The sequence below is a fragment of the Notamacropus eugenii genome, chromosome 4 (genome assembly GCF_028372415.1).
Source record: "Notamacropus eugenii isolate mMacEug1 chromosome 4, mMacEug1.pri_v2, whole genome shotgun sequence".
In the NCBI taxonomy this organism is placed as follows: Eukaryota; Metazoa; Chordata; class Mammalia; order Diprotodontia; family Macropodidae; genus Notamacropus; species Notamacropus eugenii.
Genome location: NC_092875.1, coordinates 352687179 through 352705357, shown reverse-complemented (window position 1 = coordinate 352705357; position 18179 = coordinate 352687179). Strand labels below are relative to the sequence as shown.

Below are 18179 nucleotides of genomic sequence, written 5' to 3'. Positions count from 1 at the left end.
ACATATTAAGTCCATTTTAAAGATGAGGCAAACTATATAAAAAAAGGCTTGAATCTTTCCTAAGATCCTAGTTAATGGCACAGTCTGAATGGACTAGTTTGAATATTAAATACACCATTATTAAATATTAAACTATTAAGATATACTCTTTACTAGAGCCTAAATCTTTCATCTTACAAATGAGTAGGAAAGCACCAAAGAATTCCTTTGAAAAATGAGATGGAAAAGAGTTGTTTTTTAGAGAACGATACACTAAGAGAATATATTTAGAAGTAAAAAGCTATTAGAAAGGATATCATCACATTTCTTCTGATATTCTGTCAGCAAATTACTGTGAATAAAAGAGAAAGCAGTATAAATTATTTGCAATGAAAATATAAAACCATCAGTTTACACTTTTATGTGAAAAACCTCAACAATTATATTTAATTTTAATGTTACACAACATATAAGGCATATACTAAGCAAATAGTTTGGTAAATTTATTCTAGGATCACCAAGTTACAAAATTTGACCATTCTAAAAATATTGCATTAAATTATCATCTAAAGCTATTGAAATATGTCATTCTTTAGCTAAAAAGTCATCTGACGTGACTAAAATATATGCCTGATATAGTATTAGACTTTTCACAGAGTTTAATGAGTTTTAACTGAACTTCCCAGAATGACTAGAAATTTTAGTATTCCATTTTTTTAAAAACTGGGAGCAAAATGATTACAGAAAGAAACTTAAAAACACAAACAAAAATGCTTCCATATCAGAAAACAGAATGCTGGCAGACCAAAGTCACTAGGCATTCCAAAACTATTTCTCATTTTGGATCCTGAGAGAGATTATTCTATTCTAAGTCAATTTAACCTGCAAGATAGCTACCAGTCTTGGAAACAGTCACTCCTTCCAAGTTAAGAGTACTACAGATTGGTTCAGAAAAAAAGTTGGAAATTTTCTAGCAAATTTTTTCATAGGCTGATACATTTTTCTCCTTTCCCATGTCCCCAATCTTTCTTTTTGAAGGGGGTGGGGGTAGGAGTCTTGCTCCAAGTTAACACTGTGTGGAAACTTTCACTTATTACACTAGAAAAATGAAAACTAACCAAGACAACACGTTACTATTAGATCATGTTCTAGTGTGGATTAATCCTAGCTATGGATTTTTAATGTTGGTCCACCACCTGAAGCTATAAAATTATCCAGCCATTCTGGTAAGAAATTAGTGCCCCAAAATTTACTAAACTGTGCATACCCTTTGACCCTAATAAGTTCACTCATAGATCTATACCCCAGAAATCAAAAAAAGAGGAAAATGATCCATATGTACAAAAAATATTTGCAGTAGCTCTTTTTGTGGTGGCAAAGAACTGGAAACTAAGGGAGGTGTCCTACAATGGGACAATGGTTAAACCAATTTTTAGTAAATGAATGTAATGGAATACTAATATACTAAAAAGAAATGATGAAATGGGAAGTTTCAGAGACACCTGTGGAAACACTTTCATGAGCTGATGTAGCAAGAAGTGAGCAGAATCACAACAATTTATAGTATAGTATTATAAAGACAAACTTTGAGCATTTAAAAAGTCTGACCAACTCAATAACCAATCAAGATTTCAGAAGATCCACAATGAAACATGCTATCCATTTCCTGATGGAGAAGTAAAGGTTTCAGGGTAGACTGAGACATAGGGGGTATACCAAAAATAGTACAGTTTTAAGCTTTTATAGTACCCTATGTATTTCTTGGACATAGTTAATATGGAAATTTGTTTTGCTTTACAATGCATAAATATACATACAAAGGTTAGAAGGGTTTTCTTTTTTTCACTGAGGTGAGGATATGAAAGGGAGAGAAAGCAGATTTTTATTAATTAAAAAAAATTAAAATCTCACTAATGAAATAACTTGAAATTATGCTGACTGTCACCGTATAAACAAGAGACTATTCTCCAATGTCAATCTGTTAGGGAAAAAGAAAACTCATATGGACTTCACTCCAGTGATCTCAAGACCACTGTACTAACACTATTGTGCAGGAAATTTGTACATATCTCCTATTTTTCCCAGATCTACATATTAAAAACAAATAATAAAATGTTTGTTCACCTAAAACATTCTTTAAAAACAGTTTTACTTACTCTGTATCAATTATTTTTTGTTTCAGTGTAATTAGTGCAGCAACATATTCATTTAAATTCTGAAAGAAAGAAAAAACTGATCAGTTCTATTTCCATTTTCTAGGGAGGCAGCTAATATAAATGAGCTAATCACTACGCATGGAATAATATCACTCTATACAAGACTGTTAGGGAGAGCTAAATGCTTCGTATTTCTTTTTATTTGAACATCAGGCTCACTAACTACTTCAACTTCCCATACTCTTCAGTGCCTTACACCTAGTAGGCCCACAGTGACTGCTGAATTAAATCCTCAGTGCTTCAAGGAGTCCAAACTTACCAAATATTAGACTCATCACCAAACCATTTACCAAAACAAAACGTATAGAAAATTTTAGAGACAGAACTTTAGAGACAAAAAGTGAAAGTGGTATGTTCTTAAGGCCTCCTTCTTCCTGTGGTTATATTTTCAGTCACAATTCTCTGGCCTAATTAACACACTACAGAAATGATCTCTAAAAGTGCAGTCATTTGATAATTGACTACAGAAGCCAAACATGAAGAGTTCTCTACAGATAACAGAATTCCAAATCACTCGCACTCCTTTAAGCAACATGCTACTGCAAAATTCAGATGCTTTCAAGAGTTAACAAGGTGATTTTTGGATGCTATACCATAAATTATTTGCTCCTAGAAGTTAAACTGGATTTGATTCACAATGTACATGATTCAAAGGAATAAATGTTTATAATGAGGGATTTTTTTTTATTTAAACCTCTTTTCATTTATTTTACTTTGTCCCAGGAATGGGAAACGATATGACTTCAATATTTAACTGTACCAAGATAAAAGTGTTAACTATTTCCTGACATAAAAAGGTCAAAATTGTATGCTAAATATGAATCAATATTTGTGATTCATTCATTTGTAACCATAGAATTATCAACAGTCAATGAGTAATAATGCTAGGCCTAAACCAACCTCTTAATTTCAATATAGCTTCTGCTCTAGCTTAGTTCAACAAGTTGGCTGCTAGGTTCTCCCTATGGATTTTTTCATTCCATCTATCTGAAATAATCTTCACATGCCCCTAGTCAGGTTCAGGTGAAAGCATAAACTGAGACAGTCAGAAGATCTGGGTATTCCTAGATCTGACACTTAAAAACTGCATAACCTTAGGCAAATCACTCAACCCTCATCTCAATTTATTTTTCTGTAAAATATGGGTAAGCATCTACAATGACTACATTGAGGATCAAATGATGAGACACTGTATGGGAAAGTACCTTGTAAACTATAAAAAACGAAAGAATTTGAGGAAGATTTCCACTGTGAAGGTCAGGCCTTCTATGGATGATTTATGGAAAGATGGCCAAGTATCACATAGGATAGAAGAGTTGCAATTTGTGCTGGAGGAATAAGTATCTACATTAATGAGATCACAGATTCCTCTAAGTACATGACACTAAGATAGTTAAAATTTATATAGCACTTCAAGGTATGCAGAGAGTTTAATATGCATTTCATTTAAGCCACACAATACCCTAAGAATTAGGTGCCATTTTCCTTTTTAGAAAAAGGAAATTAAGGCTCTAAGAGGTTCAACAAATTCCTGCCCATGGTCACTGAGCTCCTACATGTAGTGGAATCTGAACTCTGGTTTTCCTGACTCCAAGTCCAATATCTCAAACTCTATTGTGTCATGTTGTAAAAACTGTGAATCATGAAGATGAGGCTTCTGTGAAAAAACAAGATACCTGAACTCCAATTAGGGAAGTTCAAATTTGAAGTTCTCATTTGAAAAGAAAATTAGCTTTTATTGATTACTCTGATTTATTGTAATTTGATTACAGGATTAGAGTCCATCCCTTAGGAAGAGCTAGCTCTAAGAGTTAAGCCAAACTAACAGTCTACCTTACCTAAAGAATTAGTGAACAGAGAAGACATTATCACGTAGTAGCAGATCATTTAAAAGAATAAAATCATCCTAAGATAATAAGGTTTTTCAAAAGGCTAACTCTACCTTTCTAGTAGAAAGCAAGGGGAGGAATTGGGCGACCAAAGGCTAAGCAGAACCCTCCAGGGTTGACTGGAGGCCAAGTTTCCTTTTCTGGCAGCTGGAGAAAGGTTAACCACAGGTTAAGTTAAGCCCTCTTTTCTTCAGCTAGACTTTAAGCTGAGTAATAGACTCTAAGGAAGGGGAGTGGGGAGAGGAGGTGACTGATGGCTAATCACAAGTTTCTCTTTCCCAATACACTTTCTAATTACAAAAGGTACTACCCTAGAGGGAAGAATGTCTGGCACAGGATTAAGAAAGTGGGAGAAGTCAACTATTCAGATGACCTGCCTTGCCCCTTAAATTATATTCAAAACAAGATTCTATAATTTTTCCAATTCCTCTTTTTTTGTTATAAAAAACAATTCCATAAATCACTCCTTGCCTCTGACCTCTGAGGAATCAGGTGACCTGGTTAATATGCAAATGCAAGCTTTGCAAATTAAATCACAGATGGCTCAGTAACTTTGTCCTCAGTTTCCTTTTTTTGAAAATTAATTTTAGCACATCTCATAGAATTAACTATCCCTTTTTTATTTATTCTCCAATTCAAAAATCCTGAGGAAGTGACCTAAACAAAACATTTCTCATTAAAGTGTTTAAGATTCTGGATCTAAATATGAACAGAAACACTTCCACACATTTGTAGAGATGTAAGGTACTGGGCCAAAGAACATTTATTTATTCTGGCTTTCAAAGGAGTCCCTGATCTATTCCCTCATTGGGAAAAGCACAGTTGCCTGTTCTTGGTATTGTAAACTACAACCAAGAATTTGTTTTTCTATAGCAATAATATTAAAAATAGGTTTAAAAAGAGGTAGCTTGACTTATTTCAACTTCCAGGAGCCAAGATGGCAGAGCAAGCAGTAAGTTCCTCTCACCCTCCCTTATTGACCTTGACAAACCCAGGAAACATTGCTCCAGCAGTTCCAGCTAAGTACCAGGTAAACTACCAGACCTCTACAATCTCCATCTGCCAGTACCTAAATCCCAGCAAACAAAACCAGTAACCAGGCCCCTAGCCTCCCAGCACAAGAAACACAAAACAGTGCCCCCTCAGCCCCAGAAAGAGAGATCAACTTTAAAAGCTAGAAAAAAGACAAACAACATGAGCAAAAAGCAGCAAAGAAAAGCAATAACCATAGAAAAGTATCTTGGTGACAAAAAAGAACAAAACACAAAAACCTTCAGGAGAAGACAACATAGTGAATATACCTACATCTGAAACCTCAAAGGGGAATATGAACTGGTCTCAAGCCAAAAAAGCTTTTTTGGAAGAGCTCAAGAAGGACTTTATAAGTCAAATAAAAGAGGAAAAAAGAAAAACGGAACAACTCCTTTAAAAATACAATAGACAAATTTGAAAAAAAAAAGTACACTGAAGAAAACAACACCTTAAAAAGTAGAACTGGCCAAATGGAAAAGCAGGTACAAAAGCTAACTGAAGAAAACAATCTGTTAAAAATTAGAATTGGGCGAGTGTAAGCTAATAACTATATAAGACATCAAGAATTAGTCAAACAAAATCAAAGGAATAAAACAAATTGAAGAAAAAGCAAAATATCTCACTGGAAAAACTGACCTGGAAAATAGATCCAGGAGAGGTAATTTAAGAAGTATTGGTCTACCTGAAAGACATTATCAAAAAAAGAGCCTGGACAGCATCTTTCAAGAAATCATTAGGGAAAACTGCCTTGAGGTCCTAGCACCAGAGGGCAAAACAGTTATTGAAAGAATCCACCAATCACTTCCTGAAAGAGATCCCAAACTGAAAACAACAAGGAATATTGTAGCCAAATTTCAGAATTACAGGATTACAGAATATAAAATATATCCACATAAATCATCAGCATTTCTATGTATTATCCAACAGCAAGAGATAGAAAGATATAAAATAATTCCACAAAAATCATCAGCATTTCTATAAATTACCAACAAAGTCCTGCAGACACTATATAAAACGCTTGGGAGTCTACCTGCTGAGACAAACCAAGGACCTATACGAACACAATTACAAAACACTTGTTAACAGACCTCTTACTGAGCCAGTCTCTAACCTGTGAATGCTGTACAAGCAAGCCTAGAGAAAGGAGTGCTAGTAATCAGGCAGCCATTTAATTAATCAGTTTCATTATGAGGAAGAGATTACAAATCGAGCCCTCTCCTGATCAGAATTCTACCTTGTGGAAATGAAGACAGAAATTATACACATAAATCACAACAGGAAGAGAAGAGGGAAGGTGGATTACAGACTATTACTCCCAGGGCCAGAATGATTTCCCAAGACCAGCCCACAATTTCCACAATACTAAGGTACAGATGCCCTGCAGTTCTGTGAGAACAGCATTGTTCAAGTCCTTGAGGTTCATTACTTGGTGGGTCTTAGGGCCAGAGTTCTGTTACAAAAACAGGTTCTACAATCTTTGATTCATTTCACTTCAGGTACGCACAGGCAGTGATTGTCAACCCTGTCAAAGTTTGATTGATCATTTCAAGCTGCATTGTGAGCCTCTGACTCACAAAAAGGCAATTCTGAAAAGTCTAATACTAATCTAATTAGTATATTAATTACACATATACTAATCAATATGAAAATCATAATCCCACACACTTTTCATACTAATAATGACAGACATAAACTGTAAGAGTAATATTAATTGCTTATGGGCAGACAGAATAAATAAAATTAAAAAGACAACTCTACCTGAAATTTACTTATTCAGTGTCATCCATACCAATCAAATCACTCAAACATTATTTTATAGAGATAGTAAAAATAATCGCAAAGTAATCTGAAGAGCAAAAGGTCAAGAATATCAAGGAACTCAATGAAAAACATGTAAAGAAAGATACTCTAGCTGTACCACATCTCAAACTGAATCACAAAGTGGTAGTCATCAAAAAAAAAAAAAAAATCTGGTACTGGCTAAGAAAGAGGGTAATGTATCAATGGAATAGATTAGGTACACTAGACACAGCAGTAAATTACTATAGTAATCTAGTGTTCAATAAACCCAAAGATCTAATTGGGAACAAGAATTTACTATTAGACAAAAATCGCTGAGAAAACAGGAAAGCAACTTGATAGAAACTACGCACGGACCAACATCTCATATCACATACCAAGACAAGGTCAAAATGGACACATCTCACCCCCAACAAGATATCTTGTCCTCCACTTGGCTCAATGACTTTGACATAAAGTGTGATATAAACAAATTAGGGGAGCAAGCAGTATTTTACTTGTCAGATCTATGGAAAAGGGAAGAATTTATGACCAAGCAGGAGATAAGAGAACATTATGAGATGCAAAATGATTAATTTTGATTACATTAAACAAAATCAATGCTACCAAGATGAGGAAAGTAGTAAACTGGAGGAAAAAATTACAGCAAGTCTCTCTGATAAAGGTTTCAATTCTCAAATACATAGAGAAATGAGTCAAATTTATAAGAAAATGAGTCATTCCCCAATTTAAAAATGGTCAAAGGCATTGAACAGGCAGTTAACCTTAGAAGAAATCAAAGCCATCTACAGTCATATGAAAAAATGTTCTGAATCATTACTAATTAGAGAAATCTAAATTAAAACAACTCAGGGTCAACCTCACATCTATTAAATTGGTTAATATAGCAGATAAGAAAAATGATAAATGTTGAAGGACATGCGGGAAATTTGGAACACTAATAATCCACTATTAGTGAAATTGTGAACTGAACCAATCATTTTGGAAAGCAATTTAGAACTATTCCCAAAGGGCAAAAGGGAAAAGGATCTACATGTGCAAAAATATTTATAGCAGTTTGTTTTGTGGTGGCAAAGAACTGGAAATTCAGAGGATGCCCATCAGTTGGTGAATGGTTGAACAAGTTGTGATATATGACTGTGATAGAATACTACTAGGCTATCAGAAATGACAAGCAGGGTGCCTTCAGAAAAACCTGGAAAAATTTATATTTATTGATGCAAAATGAAGTGAGCAGAAGCAAAACACCATATACAGCATCAGCAATATTGTACAGTAATTAACTATAAATAACTTAGGGATTCACAGCACTAAAATGACCCAAGACAATTCCAAATGACTTGTGATGAAAAATGTGTCCACCTCTAGAGAAAGAGAGTTGACAGACTTTGAAGGCAGATTGAAACGTACTTTTTAACTTTATTTTTTCTTACTTTTTCTGTCTTATTTTCTTTCATAACATGGCTAATATGGGAATACATTTTGCATGTCAGCACACTTTTAATCTATATCAAATTACTTGCCTTCTCAAGGACTGGGGAGGGGAAGGAGAGTGGGAGAGTTTGGAATGCAAAATTTTTAAAAACACTAATGTTAAAAATTTTTTTTTACTTTCAATTGAGAATACAATTTGCTCATCTGCCTCCTTCTTCCAAATGACACTGTTCTCAATCCTCTTAACATGGCATGTTGTACTTTTCTTACTGTACTCTCATACAGCAACAACTCCAACTTATACAATGTTTTGCTGGCAAAGCGCTTTCTTTAACAATACTATAATTGTGCAGGTAACACAAAAATTAACTACATTTTACAAATAAGGCTCTAAGTTAACATAAAATGAATTATTCATAGTTACATAGCTAGTAAGCTTCTTGGAGAGAATTAGAACACTAGCATCCTGATTCAGTCTACACCATCCACTAAAGGTCCACAGCCTTTCTACAACACAATTCTCTGTACATTTATTCTTCCTTATTAGACTTCAAATTCTATGAGGGCAAGGATGGTCTTGATTTCTTCTGTATCCCAATAAGATCTTGCACATAGTATGAGGTCAATAAACATTTGTTGAATTAATTACACAATCAGAAAACACTTTGGCTGATAAGTCACAGGATCATGATTTTCTCCAAGTTTTGCTCAATGTTTGATTTTAACACAATTCCTGATAAAAGTAACATTTAAATTATATCCTTAATGTTATGAGACTGAAAGTACTGTATAAAGCCGCATCATGAACCAACTTTTTCATGAAATCTATTTTGTAACATTTCATTTTCTGAATAAACCTATTGTAAGTATGGTACAATTAGGAACTGAAACTGGTGCCAGGAAGGTGGTAACAATAATATAATTCACCTACTTCCTCGATATAGTAGTTGTCCCAGGGGATATATAGACATAAATAGAAACTGTCTCTACTCTTTGAAGGGCCTTACATTGTGTGGGGAGAGAGCAAAATATATACAAATAAGCAGAAAATACAAGCAGCTGAATGAAAACCTTTGTTATCAATTTTCTCTTAGAAAGGATTTGGTATTCAATATAGCTAACAATTGAGGGTGAGAAAGGAGAGAGAGGAGGAGGGAGGGGGAGAATGAGAAAAGCCATTTCCCAATAATAGATAAATATTTAAGGATGTGAACAGGCAGTTCTCAAAAGAATCGCAAACAAATGAAAGAATGCTCCAAATCACTAAATACATGAGAAATGCAAAACAAAACAGCCTTGAGGTTTATAGTTCACACCCCTGCAAATGGCAAAAATGACAAAATATGAGAAGTCAATACTGGAGGGGTCACTAGTGCATTATTGGTGGAGATGTGAATCAGGACAAGTATACAATTTGTAATTTTACAGATAAAGTGACTAAAATGCCCATCCTTTAACCCAGAGATTGTCTTAACAGACTTATGGCCAAAGAAGGTCACTGATAAGAAGAAAGACCCTATATATTCCAAATTACTTATAACAGCACTTTTTATGACAGCTAAGAATTAGAAACAAAGCAGATGTCCATCATTTGTGGAATAGCTAAACAGATTTTGATGAACATGATACATAACACAGAAGTATACAAAGTTTTTCACAAACTAACGAGAAGTGAGTAAGCAGAGCCAAGAAAGCAACATACACGTTGACTACAATGATGTAAATAGAAAGTATCGCAGAAAGGAAAACATGAATGTTACAAATTATAAAAACAAGCATAACAAAAAGTATGGTTCAAAAGAAGAAATATGAGAAGGCACTCCCACCTCATCTCTTGGCAGGGGTGGTAAGTCTGCAAGTGTTGCACATGACCATTCCTGATAGCTATCATCCTACTAATCTCCTAACTTCTCAGCAAAACTCCTTGAGAAATTCCCTATTATCTGTGCTTCTACATCCTCTTCTCTTTTCTACACACACAGAGAAAACAAGCTACCTGATCTAGCTAAAGCAGCAAGGCACCAAGAGAGACAGGAGGGAGTATGTTCCAGCTAAGTCCAATCACCACTATGTTGACTATTACTCCTTCAGACCCTGATGGGGACAGACTGCAACCCTGAAACCCAAGTGCTTTGGGTGGAGAGTACCATAACAGCACTAGACCTGCTTCAAGCCCAGTCCCCATAGCCTTCATTGAAGGAAGAAATAACTGATGAGAGAGGGCCACCTTTCTCATCACCACCAGCAACAATTGCTAACCAACTACCACCAATAGCAGATAGGCACAAACGTCCTGAGAGTGACAATACCCCCCACCCGCCCCCCCAAGAAACATTATGGTCAAACTCCAGAGTTTCCAAGTCAAGAAGAAAATACTGCTGAGAGAAAGATACAATTCATTATTGTGCAGCCATAGTCAGGATAACACAAGACTTAGCAGCTTCTACATTAAAGAATCCAAGGGCTTGGAATAGGATATTCTAGAGGGCAAAGGAGCTAGGATTACAACCAAGAAGCACCTATGAATATAATCAATCAATCAATCCTTCTGGGCAAAAAATGGACACAATGAAACAGAGGACTTTCAAGCATTCCTGATGACATTGTACTTTCTCTTCCCTGGCTCTCCCTAACTACAACTTCTCTTTCTCAGTTTCCCGTGCTGGTATGGGATTATGATTTTTATAACAATCAATATGATATGTGTAATGAATATACTAACAGATTATATTTTTCTGAATTGCCATTCTGGTTTGTGAGTCAACTCACAATGCAGTTTGCAAGATCAATGGAAACTCTGACAATGCTCACAATCACTGGCATCCTTGTGCCTACGTACCTGAAGTGAAGTGAATCAAAGACTGTAGAACCTGATCTCGTGACCCACCAAGTAACAACCCCCAAAGACTTGAACAAAGCTGTTTTCACAAAACTTCACCACAGCTACATATTAAGTGATCGTGGGATTGAATTGGGAAACAGCTCAAAGTCCTGGGAAGGACTGTTTGTAATGCACCTTCCCCCTCCCTTCCCACTGTGATTTATGTATATAATAATCTCTTCACTTCAGCAAGGTGAAATTCTGATCTGGAGAGTTCCCTATTTGTAAATCTGTTCTTCATAATGAAACTAATTAATTAAATGGCTACCTGAATTGTTACTTTGTTTCTGGCCTGCTGTTATGTCATCCTCACGTTAGAGACTGGGTCAGTAAAAATCCTGTTCACACTGGTTTTCATCCATGTTACACCTTCTATCATCCATGTCCATGGATACCCTTAAAGACTCTGCTCTGGGCCTTCTTATGTTTTCACTATATACTATTTCACTTGATGATTCACCTCTATGCAAATGACTCCCAAAACTATATCTCTAAAACTAATCTCCCTGCTGAGCTACAGTCATACATACTGCCAGGTCATGCGTGCTATCAAAGGGTTTCCTATAGGGCTCTGTCTTGAGTCCTCTTCTCACTCTACACTAGTTCACTTGTTGATATTATTGTCTCCCATGGACTAAATTATCATGTCTATGCTGTGATTCTCAAATCTACTAATTTAGCCCTAAACTATTCCTGACTGTCAGTCTCACAGCTGGATCTTAACCATCTTAGATTCAGCATGTTCAGAACTGAACTCATCATCTCTCCCCCCAGCTCTACTCTAACTTACCTATTATTGCTGAGGATATCACATCCTTCCAGTCATCTAGCCTCCAAATCAAGCTATCATCTTTAACTAGTTAGTACTCTCTCTTTCACCCTCCATATCCAGTCTGTGGCCAAGGATGGTCTATTTTACCTTCATAACATATCCCACGTATTCCCCGTTCTTTCTTCTGACATTGCCACCATGCTGATGTGTCATCTTATGTCTGGACTACTGACACAGTCCATTGGTTGGTCTTTCTGCCTCATCTTACCCCACTCAGTCTCTCTTCACTCAACAGCCAAAGTGATCTTCCTAACGCAGAAGAACCATGAGTAGAAAGTGACCTCCCTGCTGTTTCTTGAACAAGACACCCCATCTCTAAACGAGCATTTTCTCTGGCTTTCCCTATGTCAAGAACTCTCTCTCAACTCATCTCTCTTTCCTGGCTTTATTCAAGCACCAATAAAAATTCCACCTTCTATAAGAAGCTGTTCCCAATCCACTCTAATCTAGAGATAATAATAATTCTGTTGATTATTTCCAATTTATCCTGTATAAAGCTTGTTTGCACATAGTTATTTGCATGCTGTCTTCCCCATTAGACTGTGAGCTCCTTGACTTCAAGGGCTGTCATATGCCCTTCTTTGTGCTCCTAGCATTTAACACAGTGCCTGGCACAAGGCTGGTGATGAATAATGATTACTGACTTTGGTATCTCAAATTAGATGTCCCTTAGCCATTTTTCTTCTTTTCCTCCGAAACTCCCTTCCATACTTCCCTACTGTTGAGGGCACCACCATCCTCCTGGTCACCCACAACCAAGGTGTCCTTAAGAATCTCAGATTAAGTTTCTTGCCTATGGTCATAGGACATGTTTCAGTTATGTCTTTATATCTCTTGTTCCTTGAAGGTAGTTGAGAAGAGATCATAAAAATCAACTAGCATGGATGGTATCTGAATGATGAAGAACCTGAGCTAGTAGCACAGAGCAGTGGAAAGAGCCCTAGATTTGGAGTAAGAGTTCTTGAGTTCGAATGCAGCCTCTATCGTTTACTGTGTGACCTTGGTCAAGTTACTTCACCTTTCTGGGTCTCAATTTTCTCATCTGTAAAATGAAGGAGTTGAATTTGATGGCCCGAAGGTTTCTTCCAACTCAAATCTAGGATCTATTACACAGATAAGCCAATCAAAACAATCTTTAAAGATGATTCACAGAGTAACAAAATTTTAACTTTTAAATAAAGTCACTTTTCATCCCCAGTGCTTTTCTTCGTTCTTTTTATGTAGCAGACATTAAAAGGCAGTGGCCAAAGTGATATTCTTACAGCCTAGCTCTGACTACATCACTCCCAAAAGCACAGTAACCTCCAGTGGCTTCCTACTGCAAATTCCTCTAACTGCACAAGCTGACGTCCAGTATACCCCTCAGAATCACTAGTTTTCTTCCAAGTTCAGCTCAAGGGCCACCTCCATCTTAAAGTCCCGTTTACTTATTTTGTATACGTTTAAAATAGTTCATGTTGTTTTACTCCCTCTCACATCCTCCCAAGCTCCCTCCCCCCACAAATAAAGAAAAAGACCAACTTAAGCTCCTAAGTGACAGGAGGGGATGGGTCAGGTTTCTTTGCACCCCGAGCAGCATGCAGCGTGTGGCGCATAGTAGGCGCTTCGTAAAAATGGTCCTGGATTGTCCGAGGCTACCCAAGGCACCCTTCACCCCCTCACAGTGATTGAGTTAGGCAGAGAAACAAGTCCGGTCTATCCGCTCCAGGGGTGACCACACCTCCTCTGGGGAGGGCCTCGGGGCAGAGGGAGCTTTAAACACATACTGGGCTGGGGACTTAGAGGTGCGTGTGGAAACCTTCCCGCCTCTTACAGAAGGAACAGGCAGCCTCCAGAAGCCACCCCCCAGAAAAGGAGAACCCGACCTCGACGCTGGAGTCCCCTCCAGACTCCAGAAAGGGGGCGTCCCCCGCTGTCAGCCCGCGGGTGTTACTCCGGGCAAAGCAAGAGCCCAGCAGGTTCCTACGGGCAGGTTTGCCCGCAAACCTCATCCACGAGCCCCGACCGTCGCCCCCGGCACTTCCCCACCCCGGGAAGAACACGTGGCTGCTCCACCAAGAGGATGCCGCTTCCAAACTGCTCCCGGAAAGGGGCGGGGGCGCAAAGATAACCGCAAAGGGGTAACGGGCTTGACAAAGGGGGCGGGTAGGCCGGCAGGGGCCGCGGCCCCGCCAGCTCTCAGACCCCAGCCCCGCAGGGGGCGGGTCCCAGAGATGACGGGAGATGCGAGCGGGAGGAGGGGAAGGATCCCGGCCTCCCTCCCTGGACGCGGAGCCGGTACCTGTTGGAGCGCGGAGCAGCCCTGACAACCCGAGGCATCTGCGGCCGTCCCCGCAGCCTTAGAGTGAGTCTCCCCGGGCATCATGGTGCCGCAGGAAGCCGGGCTCGCCCGCCTCAGGGACCGGCCGCCGCCGCCTCGTCCTCCCGCCGCCGCCGCTGCTGCTGTTGCCGCCGCGGCCGCCGCCGCCTCCTGCCCGGCCGGAGCCTGCGGAGCCACTTCCCGCCGGGGCCGGGCGAGTCCATCCGGGCACCGATGTCCCCGCGAAGCGAGCGAGCGACACCCCGAGCCCGTGGTAGTCGCCGCCCCGGGTACCGTGGGGAAAAAGCTGCGCCGGGCACCGCCCTAGAGAGCGACGCTGCCCAGTTAGGACCCCACCTTTTCCAGCCGGGGCAAGGGTGTCTTTGACAACGCCTGAAAGAAATGAGCAAAAGCTACGTCCTGCAGGCAGCTGAAGACCCGCCTATCTGGAAGTCCTCAGGTAATAAAAATGAGTGAGACTAACTTTTCTGTCCTAAAGGCTCTAACTACGGGGACTCAGCCCTAAGCAGGCACTTAGTCAAGCTCCTAAGTCGGCGGAGGATGGGCGGGAGCGCCCTCTTCTTGGAGTAGAGGAGGCGGAGCCTCGCCCAGAGCGTAATATTTCTGCTGCGTAGGAGGTCGGAGGCCCCCAGGGCGGGGAAAGGAACTAGCCTGAGCTTTAGAAAGACTCCGGTCTCGTTACCTGCTTTCCCGCGTCGGTTCTGCCCACGGAGCGTCTTCCCGGCGTGCAGCGCGACGAGCGATGAGCCGGTCTCCAGGGGCGTCGTGCGCTTGGCCTCCCGCTGCGTGCCTAGGGGCGTGGACGTGCAGAGGAGGGTGGCATGATGGCTACGGGGTGGGTCGGGGCACCCCGTCACAGGTCACCAGGCTTCTCCCACCTGGAAGGGTTGTTGACTCCGACTCTCTTCCACCCCCGTAACCCCACGTGTACGGCCCTTTAAAGTTCGCGAAGTGCATTCTTGGTTTGACGCGGTCTGTCTTCCCGGTGACGAAGCGCCCTTGGGAGCCCCATTTACCGAGGAGACTCTGGATTCACCTCCGGGCGGAGCCGCGTGAGCCGAAACCGCGAGCACGCACGTGGAGATGAGGTTGTCGTCATCAGCCGGGTGATAGTAGTGACCTTTACACGCGCTATCTCCTTAGAGCCCGCCCGGAGCGCCGAAAGTGCCTCTGCCCGCGGGAAAGGTTAGGAAACCGACGCCGCAGGTGTAGACCAAGGCTTCCTCCGGCGGGTGAGAACCGTGTTTGTGTAAGAGGGACGAGGCCGGCAGAAGCCAAGGTCTCGGGACCGCGGCCAGGCCGGGGGAAGCCCTCTGAAGAGGCTTGTGTTGGGATTGTTCACGGGCAGATCGTTTAATCTGCTAATAAACAAGTTCCTAACTCCGGCTCTTCTACTTCATTCTTCTGCGATCTTGCTGCACATCACTTAATCTCTCTCTGGGTAGTTCTCTTCATCTGTACGTTAGGAGGATTATTATATAAATCATTTTAATTTAAATGGATAGTGTTCTTCATCTATAAAACAAGTGGATTAAGTGATTGCTGATAGAGCTTTCCACACTAACTTTATGACGCAACGTGCAAAGCTGGTTCAGAGCCTCTGTGGTAGGCACCGAATGTCTTCTCAGCAATTAAGAGGCAATTTACAGATCATGTAAAAATTAGCGAGAAAACGTTTACTAATTACTGTGTGCCTGGCACTGTACCATATGCTAGTTATTCAGACTATTAAATGCTGAGGGCACAAATACAATACGGACAGTTCCTGCCCCGGAGAAGCCTGCATTCCAATAGGAAAGACATGGGAATGGTGGCTAGGAGAGGCAGCAGGGGGGAGTGAATTGATCTGTGGGATTTTGAATTGACGCATCTTTCCGCAAGGAACTATGGTAGTATGGTCATATTGATTATGAAATTAGGGTTAGGATTGGAGGGAAGTAGTGTATGTATCAATTGGGTGAATTACAGAATAGCTAGATGGGATGTAAAGCATAATCTTGTGGCCTGAGGTTGACTCTACATGCACAGTCGTAGATATTTGTACATGTATGTGTGTATATACATATATTATGTATGTTGAGATATATGTATACGTATATGTGCGCATATACACTCAAGATTGTGTGATCTGAGATGGATTGTACACAGTTGTAGATGTGTACACATGTATGCATACATATTTATATATTCTCATACATATAGTGGGCACATGTTTAGGGACTCAATACAGAGACTTTTGAGCAGAGTGGGAGTACCCTTCTAGGTCCTTGGGTGGGACCTTTTGAGTCCAAGTTTTACAGAACAAATCCTTTTATTAAGGAGATTTGTTCTGTGAAGTTTGGATTCAGTCAAAGGGCTGCACCTGAGGACCCAGAGGGTCACATGTGGCCTTGAGGCTGCAGATTCCCCACCCTTGCATGAACCAGACCCCTTCAACACACCAGAACCAGGGTGAGTTACAGGCCAAATGAATTAACTCCAAATATTATCTCGTGAGTGTACACATATATGTACATACATACACACATATAAGTGTGTATATCTTGTGTCTCCAACTAGATTTTAAGTGCTTGAGGGAAAGAATCATACCTCAAGTACTTATTTATTTATACTCCAAGTGCCTAGCATATAGTGGTATATATATCATACCTGGAGTCAGGAAGACTCATATTCCTGACTTCAAATTTAGCCTCAGATAGGTATTAGCTTTGTGACCCTGGGCAAGTGATTTAACCCTGTCTCCCTCAGTTTCCTCATCTGTAAAATGAGCTGGAGAAGGAAAGGGCAAACTACTCCATTAGCTTTGCCAAGATAAACCGCAAATGGTGTCACAAATGCTGCACATGACTGAAAACCACTATGGTAATATGTAAGGGAAAGGAATGTAAGATATAAACACACCCCATCTCAGTTAACTAAGTCACAGCCAAGTTGTAATCACAAGATTAATGTATTCTATTAATGAATGTATTTAACTTACTGTAGAGGTTTATCTTCACCCTGATCTCTTTATTAGAAGTGAATTAGTCTCTGGAGTGAATCAAGGAAGTGAAAGGTAACAGAAGCCCTAAGCAGTTTTAGAATGAGAACTCTTGGAGGTCAGAGGGGAAGAAAGGGAATTTCTATCTCTTCCTTCCCCACTCTACCTCTATCAGATATGGTATCTAGCAGAGCAGTAAATAGCAGTTTGAGAATTGAAGAGAGGGAGGGATTGCAAGCTAGGATTGGGAGGTGGGGGTAGGAAAAGGGAATTTTTCTTTCTTACCCCAATTCCATGTGTAGCTTTGAAAGAACTATTGGACCAGCAGAAGATGCTGGGTCCAGTGGGATCAGAGACACACAGACGTGGACCAAGAGAGACAGTCGCTGGAGGAAGCAGCCTTAAGGAGCTTTTTACCTCTAGCAGTCATGAGCAGCCCCCAAGTAAATACAAGGAGTTAGGAGTTGCTTTGCTATGTGTGTCTCTTGCACATGTACTTAATTACCATCGAACTTTAGGTATAAACCTACTCTTCTCATAGATGTACATTTGTGGGAGAGTACATCCCAGGTTTATGAAAGATGGCAGTATTTTGACTCCTTAACAATACAATTTAAGCTAAATGTCTTTTCTAAGAATTAATTGTGTATGCTGGCAGATTGTTAGTGGGCAACACATTATTAGGGGATCCTGATATATACAATAATATATCATTACAGGGTTACCTCTAGGACCCTGGACAGCCAAATGGAAACCTGTGAGCGGAAGTTGAGGAACACTCTGGAAAGGATACTTACTTGTGAATTTGTCAATTCC

The 18179-nt window shown here is 40.0% G+C and overlaps 1 protein-coding gene across 3 annotated transcripts in view; it reads right to left on the bottom strand.

The window, feature by feature from the left end:
• Positions 1-14740, bottom strand: part of ICE1 (interactor of little elongation complex ELL subunit 1) — a 75266-nt gene extending 60526 nt beyond the window's left edge. The window contains exons 1-3 of one of the 3 annotated variants that reach the window (XR_011966255.1): positions 14345-14511; positions 2136-2194; positions 297-331 (exon numbers count right to left, since the gene is read on the bottom strand). Coding sequence is in view for 2 of the 3 variants with exons in the window: in XM_072605383.1 (XP_072461484.1) it covers positions 297-331; positions 2136-2194; positions 14345-14428 (178 nt within the window). In the remaining variant the exon portion in view is untranslated. Of the gene's footprint in view, positions 1-296; positions 332-2135; positions 2195-14344 lie in introns of all 3 variants that reach the window. The other 2 variants (XM_072605383.1, XM_072605382.1) reach the window with 2 other exon arrangements.
• Between the last annotated feature and the right edge of the window lie 3439 nt (positions 14741-18179).